This window comes from Morus notabilis, unplaced genomic scaffold, assembly GCF_000414095.1.
Source record: "Morus notabilis unplaced genomic scaffold, ASM41409v2 Scaffold466, whole genome shotgun sequence".
NCBI classification, from domain to species: domain Eukaryota; kingdom Viridiplantae; phylum Streptophyta; class Magnoliopsida; order Rosales; family Moraceae; genus Morus; species Morus notabilis.
In genome coordinates, this window is record NW_010358624.1 from 200,597 (window position 1) to 209,242 (window position 8,646).

The 8,646-nt window shown below is 28.8% G+C and overlaps 1 protein-coding gene across 1 annotated transcript in view; it reads left to right on the forward strand.

Annotated features, from left to right (window-relative positions):
• Positions 1–6,521: 6,521 nt before the first annotated feature.
• LOC21394596 (heat stress transcription factor A-1) overlaps positions 6,522–8,646 on the forward strand; it is a 10,965-nt gene continuing 8,840 nt past the window's right edge. Inside the window, exon 1 of the mRNA XM_024162156.1 lies at positions 6,522–6,674. Coding sequence (XP_024017924.1) covers positions 6,522–6,674 — 153 coding nt within the window. The remainder of the gene's footprint in view (positions 6,675–8,646) is intronic.

An 8,646-nucleotide genomic window follows, 5' to 3' on the forward strand; every position in this document is an offset into this window, starting at 1 on the left:
AACCAAACAAAGGCAGATGGGCCTTTTTAGTAAATTAAGATAGGGAGAAAGAGAGAAATAGGTCAAGATTTGAGATGAATTAAAATTAATATGTCAATAGTTTACATAAGTTAATAAATATGTCAAATTATTATTTTCTTCCATAACTTGTCTGGTTATAAACCATAACTTGACAAGTTATTGTCCATAACTTATCTGGTTATAAACCATAACTTGACAAGTTTGTCCATAACTTATCTGGTTATGAACCATAACTTGACAAGTTTGTCCATAACTTATCTGGTTATGAACCATAACTTGACAAGTTATGGCTTATTAATTTCTATAACTAAAAATTAGCCTATATACTTTATTAAGCTTTTCATATTGGCATATTTTCTACTATTTCCGATTAAGATATGTTGTCTCAATTTTCTGTCTTGTTGGCTGTCATTTTTTTTAATTAAATTTTGACACCTCATAAATTATTTAAATAATTTTAATATTTAATTCCTATACATATGATGAGATTGATAAATTAAGATAACATACTAAATAATTAGTAGAGGGACAGCTAACGAGACATAAAAATGAAGAAAACAGACTTGGACTCCTTTTCAACACTTCTCAAAACATTATCTTCAACATCATAATCGGAAAACTGAATTTGGGTTGAGAACAGTTGGGTGGCATAAAATCATTTTACTACCCTTTATTACAACAAAACTTCTCACTAATACTCTATGTTTTTAATAATATTAAAATAATAAGTTTGTCTTTAAAGAAACTTTTTTTCATACCTTAAAATTGATTTTTGGGACATAAAAATGTCCATTATACTCTTCTCATTAATTAACAATAAAATTAATAATTTAAAAAAAATTAAGAATGCTTTAAAACATTCAAAAATAAAAAAATCAAAATGTTTTTAAAAAATATTTTAAAATTATTAGTTTATATTTAATTGATAAAAAATACAGTTTGGACATTGTATATTTTAAAAGTCAATCTCAAAGTACGGAAAGAATATTTATATAAAAGTAAATGTATGATTTTAATGTTATAAAAGTATAAGGTACTGAAATGATTAAAATAATTTTATAATTAGATAGCAACGACTTATTTATCTCTCAATATATATATATATTTTTTTGTACACATGGTCTAAACTATTTTTTTAATATCTGCCAACGTTGTGATAAGGTATTTCAGCCATTACTAAAGTTTTCTCCGATTTTCCGCTAAAGTCAAATTGTTACTATATGACTTTTTGAAAACATCTTTCCTTTTTGTTGAATTTGAATAAAAAAAAGAAAAGAAAAGAAAAAGCGGCAAACAAAAAAAAAATTCTGCTATTACTGCGTGATCCGGAGACCTGTGCAGTTGATGACGTCAATTAATTGAGTAAATTGCAATATATCTATAAATTATTTTTTTTTATAACCCGGCCTTTAATTTTTAAATTTTACAAATTGCATCTCAAACTTTAAAATTAATTGTAATTGAGATTCAATAATTAATAAATGTCATTACGTTGACGGTTTAATATGAGTTTCACACATTAAAAATAAAGATTATCATTTTTCAAATCATGTCACATATAAATTTTATGTCTCCAACTGTCAATTTGATGACGTCATAAATTATTGTACTTTAATTGTTACTGATTTTAAAGTTTATATTACATTTTATAAAAATTAAAAAGATGAGATCTATTATGTAAAAAGACAGATAATTCTGAATACAACAGTGCAATTTAAACTAATTAATCTGTAGAACAAGACTCAAAATCTTTTTTTAAAAAAAAGAGAAAAATCTTGTCATACATTATTTCGACAATATATATGTGGTCAAAAAATATTATAACTAAATAGACCACGATTTTTTTTTTTTTTTTTTTGCTAGTTAAACAGACCACGATTTAAATGTGCCTATTAATATCGATATTTCACTTTTGAGGTCTTCGAGCAGTACAACTGCAGTTGTACGTAGAATCAAGAAGGATAATATTAACAATTATTTGTCAATTCGTATAAAATTCTTTGTTGACGTGAGCATTTTTGACGAAATTTTACCATTGGAAAAAAAATAATAATAAAAGAAAAGAAGCCATACACGAATTCTATTATGACTAAAAGATCCAATTCAAATCGACAAAAATAATTCAAAAAGTGGGCAGCACATCCTTATATGAATTACTTGCCAAATTAGATGACCAATCACGTGCCATAAACTGCCTTCTTTTATACAAAATTAAAATTTTTTATAGTACATGTTTGTTTATATATATATATATATACATATAGATATCTTTATATAATATGTTACTTAAAAGTTTCTTATAATATATTATAGCTTTTGTTTATCTTTTTCTTTTTGTTCTTCTTCACTGCAAAATACAAATTAAAAAAAATTAATAGTTGAAAATTATTCTATATAACATGAAAATCTTTAATTATATGTAGTGGAAATAAAAAGGAAAACATACTATATAGATAAATAAGTTTTGGGGATGAACTACTGAAAATTATTCTCATAAAACTTTTCCCATAATGTTGTTTCTTATAATCTAAGAAATGCAAATATCTATTTTTTGTATCTATTGAAAATAATGAAGTTGGATATTATCTCATCTCTATAGGCATCATTGTTCATTGAGGAGGTATATAACATGTTACAAATAGGAATTAAAACAAAGGTCAACAATCATGAACTAAAATATTATTTTTTTTAGCTATGGGCTTAGCAAACGAAAAATTTGAATAGGATCCTCATAAGATCTCTCTCTTTCAAAATTAATTATAATCATCATCGCCACATAAAAAAATTAAATAAAACTAAAATATGTGAAATAAAGATATGTATATACATCACTAAGAAACAAAAATAAAAATAAAAAGTTAATATCTCAGCAATATTTACTAATGAAGCACAACAAAAAAATAGACGTAGATAACTAACATTTATTAACAACAAAAGAGAATTTTCATAAACAGTATACATTAGTAGCATCTATTAATAACATAACAAAACCATATATGAACAAAAATAATAAAGCACAAACAACAGATATTAATATCACCACAACAAACTAATACATTCCATATCAGCAAATGCATTAAAAAGCTATAGACATAAGTTTTTTTTTTTTTTTTTTTTTTTTTTTTTTTTTTTTTAAAAAAAAGAGGATAAGAAAATACCTTTGGTTTTTGCAATAATATGTTCACAATTTTTCTGCACATTCACATAACCCAAGTTTATAGTTTCACTGAAGAGTTCTGCCCAGAGGTATCAGCGGCCGCATAGTCAATTTTCGAGCCAGAAATTAGACCGGCTAGAAATTAAATCCTGCAAAATTCCCTCCAAAGCGTCAAACATTCTTGTTGTTTTGGTGTTTAAAAAGAGTAGAAAATCTCATGAACCGTTCATTTCACCGATTCGAGTTTAAACTTCGAGTTTTACTACAATAAAAAGCTCTTAGAAACAATCATATTTAATCTTTTTACTACAGTTAAAAACTCTCATTAAAGTCACATCTTAACTCGAATCAGCGAATTAAACGGACCCTTTATTTTTTTTTTGTTGCTAAACAAACTCAGCATAATCTGAAAGACAGCATAATGAGATGCAAAATAACTCGGAAAGGCACTGTGAGGCCTGTGAGCTTCATAATAAGGACAAACATATTCATGAATGCATAGCTACCAGTCATTTTCCAACACAACCATCCAAAACTATCAACACGACTTTGTGTGAGCCCAGATTTCTGTTTTCAAATTAAGATCCAACGCACTAACCAAAAATAAAATAAAAGGTTAAAAAAATCGATTGATTATTAATATTAACCGATAAAATGAAAGAAACTCACCTAGGATGAATGATCTTAACACTTGTTTTCATATTAGGCTGCGACCAGTTGTATACGATTGAACCTGCAATTCCGCGAAGCGAAAGAGTCTTTCTTTGCTACATCAAAAGAGAAAAAAAATAAGAATAAAAAAAATCAGAAGACTATCACCAATTTCGTTCAAAAAGAAAGGCAAAAAAAAATAAAAAATCAAGGGTTACCCACAAACCTAATAAGAACAACTCGATCAAAAACAAAAAAAAAAAGTATTTTTTTTTTAATGCAAATCACTAATCTGTTGACATCTTGAAACATATAAGAAACAAAAAACAAAGGTGGAGAAACACAACAAATATCTCACCATGAGTTGAAGTGTAATGTCACTCATCTAAACTGCTTTCTAAAGAATAGAGTCTCCAAAAGAACGGTAAATGGGATGATTGCTAGCTTTGTCATCTGAAACGCAAAAGACAGATATGCATTAGCATGAAATAAATGTCGTTTTTGAGAAATGCATAAAGATATGTACTCTGAACAATGGTCAGTAACCGCTACAGTTCAGCATTACCCCGTTTATTTTATCAATTTAAGTTTAAAATTTGAGTTTTGTTACAGTAAAAAACTCTAAAAAACAATCACATCTAACTTTTTTACTATAGTAAAAAACTTTCACATAAAGTCACGATCTCAACTCAAATTAAAAATTCGAATCAGCGAACTAAACATGTCCTAATAACCATTCAATACCTGGATAAAAAGAACAAAAAAAATAGAAACCCAATGATGAGAAACGAATAAATAAAACAAAATTACCTGATAGAAACCAACAGAATTAATTCAAAAGTCCGATGGATATTCCATTTAGTGTACCAAATCCCATGACAGCTCTTACATCAAAAGGCTTGTGTTCAAACAATTTCATCCATAATGCAACGTGAAGAGAGCAAAATGTGACCAAAAGATGCCAACTTGTCAAAGTCGTGGCTGTTCATTCGATATTCTGAGTTTGTGCGTTAAATAAAAGTCGAAGAAAGTAAATCATATATGGCGATGAGCAAGTGACTGAAACAGAAATGTTATGAGGGAATTTACACCCATATACAAACAGTAAAAATAATATGTTGTGTCCAAAGATTTTTGAAAAGGAATAAATCACAGAAATGTAAATTTTGATTTCCACACATTTAAAACGTTACAAGCAGTATATCGTTAAAGATGTAAGGGCATAATAACGTCCATCTCATAGGACTTCAAAATCGGTAGGTGATTTTCCTAAGCGTTGAGAAGAAATTGAATCATTTTGAAAATTTCAAATGAGAAGTCTCTGGTTTGGAGCCGTGTAAGGGGAAGAGACCGCTGCTTTTCAACCGTAGATCTAAGGCGTGTCTAGCATGGGATCACGCACTGAAACCATGCAAACTAGGTTAAAAGAGAGAGGTGAGAGAGTCTTTTCCATAAGCCATTATTCTTACTGCTCTTCACATATTTCTGGCGTTGAGAGATTCGATCTTGTTGGATTAATCTTTCAGGATCATAAAGTCCGTAACATCCAGTGTAGTTTACATTTCTAAAATATCTTATTTATGTTTTTAAGTAAGGTAAAGAAAAAAAAATGAAAGAAAAGAATGAAAAATGAAACTAAAATGTAACATACAGTTCATCTTGAAAGCTCCTGTTATTTCCTCCCCATCAGTTATCATTTGGTAGTTAAAACCTAATACAAGTTATAGACTAAGAATCTTCACTATCGATTAAGAGAAAAACAAACTCTCTGTTTGTTTTACAGGTTTGAATCACATGAATTCAAACTTATTTCTTATAGTATTTTTTATTATAAAAAATTAAATTTCTGTTTAACGAGTCAAAAATCACCATGAAAGAGAGACATGCACCTGTGGTGCAAAATCAAAATTTTCCATTTGAGAATATTGATAATCAGTTCTGCTGCATTGTGAAAAAGTGTTTGGTCTCTTTCTTCTTTCTCCAGCACGTGTGAGACCCATCATAGCATATGCCGTATGTAGTACGTACATCTGATCGAAAAACATACAGAACCAATCAAATTTAAGGAGCTAAAATTAAATACGGCCTCTTTGGAGTGTCAAGTATGATTGGGGACACAAATGAAAGTTTTGAATAAAGACCAAGTGAAGAAGAAAATATTGTTTGCACTATATTGATTGACATTTGCACTATAGATATATATATACAATTTGGCTAACGACTATAAAGCCCATTTAGAAAAAAACAGGCTGGTTGATTTGTATCCATTGGAGTTGGCTATGTCTGAATTATATTGGTATTTAATAGCTTGATATTTTCCTTATTAGTGCTTTGTGATTGAGGTCTCATATCATCTCCCTTCAAGTCTGGCAGTAAAGGTAAATGAACGTCAAGTTTGTGACGAAAATCCTCAAACAAATCGGATTTAGGAAATGCTTTTGTTAGTATATCAGCTATTTGTTTGGATGTATGAAGATAGCCTAGATGAAGTGACCCAGCAGTGAAATTTTCTCATACAAAATGACAGTCGATCTCAATATGTTTTGTCCGAACATGGAAGACCGGATTGCCAGACAAGTGTATGACACTCTTGTCGCCGCACAAAAGCAAAGGACGTCGTTCAAGATTTATCCCAATACCATGAAGCAGATGTTGGAGCCACACGATTTCTGCAGTGGTAGTTGCTAAGGCAATGTACTCAGCTTCCGCACTCGAGTGCGACACCGTAGGTTGCTTTTTTGATGTCCATGAAATGCAATTTGAGCCAAGAAATATGCAGAACCCAGTTGTGCTTCGTCTAGTAATTGGACATCAGGCCAAATGTGCATCACAAAAGGCATTAAGGGTGAGTGAGATTTGGACATCAGGCCAAATGTGCATCACAAAAGAAAACAACAAAACAAGTCGAAGGTCTTTCATGGTAGGATTTTGGAAATGTTGGCAAACTAAGAGCGCGTTTAGAATTCGTTCTAAAATAATTTTATTTTTTGTATGAAAATGAAAATGTTTTCAATTTCAAACAGAAATTATTTTTAAAAATGCGTTTAGTAGTTTTATCTAGAGATTGTTTTTAGTATAAGAAAACTATTAATGTCTCTCTTTCTCTTTGCTCGAGAGAGGAGAAAACGAAAATAAAAAATGAAAAATGATTAAAGTCGTTTTTATTTCTCTCTCATTTTACACTAAACTAAAAAATCATTTTCATTTCCGTTTTTTTGTCTTTATTGTGCCAAACGCAATTTTAGAAACGTTTTTATATTTTTTTCTTGAAAAACGTAAAAAAAAAAGGAGATAAATTCTAAACACGGCCTAAGTCGATGACATGTGTGTCTAATCGAGTAAAGGTAAGATATTGGAGGGAACCACATAATTGCCTATAAGTAGTGGGATCAGTGTGGGATGTGTATCATCTGGAAGGGGAGGTTGTTTTTAAGCAATAGGGGTATTAACTTTGGTGGCATCTAGCATGTGTGCTTTTGCTAAAAGGTCCTTAGCATACTTAAGAGGCCATGTGAAAAATGCTCGACTTCGATACCTAATGGAGGTTTCCCAAATCTTTAAGGGAGAATTCCTTGTTTAATGGGGTAATGAGATGAGAAATAAACATGTTTATATGTATAGCATTTCTAATTCTAAATATGGTCATGTCATCGTGCTTTTTTTTTTTTTTTTAGAGAATTTAATACAAACCTTAAAAAATCTATTAACTTAACAAGACATAAAAAAAAAAAATCTTCACGATAAGAAAACAACAAAACAAACACATAATACAAAATTCAAGAAAAAAAATCTATCCTCTACATTAAGAAACTTATTAATTTAATAAATCCATTTAACATAAAAAAATTAACAAACTCATTACCTTGTATAAATTTGCTCCTAATTTTTTCTCTCTCTATTACATCTAACCAATTAATTTTTGGAAAATTGGTGCAAGTAATTTTTTTTGAGGGAAAGACATCCAATAAATCACAAATATCAGACATAATCAACAATTAAATAGCCATATCAATATTTTCGTTAAAAAAATTAACATAATCAAGACGGAGTGGGAAAAGTTAGAGACGTGTCATAGTTCTGGGCACAACAAGTACATAAAAAGTTCACGTGGCATGTTGACACACGTGATAAAGTTCAAGGGAAACCTATAATAATTTTCGTTAAAAAAGTTCACAGATTCAGAACCATTCTCGATTTATGGGTGTTTTTTATGAGAAAAAAATACTGTAACGAGACACAAACCATAACACGAATCCTCATACCAAACACTAATGACATGTTTACTTAACATGATTGAAGAATGAGAGTGGGGAATGTGAGTCAATCCCCTGTTTACTTGCTCTTTTTTATCATGGAATAAGAGTGAGATTGGTGGGTCCTACTCAAATTTGGGATTGAGGAATGGAATTGGTACTCCCATACCTCCCATTAGGATTGAGATTCTCATTCCTAATATTAATATTAATTTACTATTATACCCTTATTTTACTTATAAATACAAAATTAAAAATAAAATTCAAAAAATAATAAATGCAACATATATTTATTATTTTATTTGCCTAATATTAAAATATTAGCATAATTATTGTTAACTTTAATATAATAAATATGTACTTTATTTTTAATAAATTAATAATATATTTTATTTTTTAACACTATTTTTTATTTTTATTTATTTTATTTAAAATTTATTTTTATATTTTAAATAGTTGTACAATTTATATTTATTATTTTAGTACCCAATTATTACACAAAATATTTTAATTATGATTAATTTTAATATAATAAGTACACTATATTTTTTAAATTGAAAATAT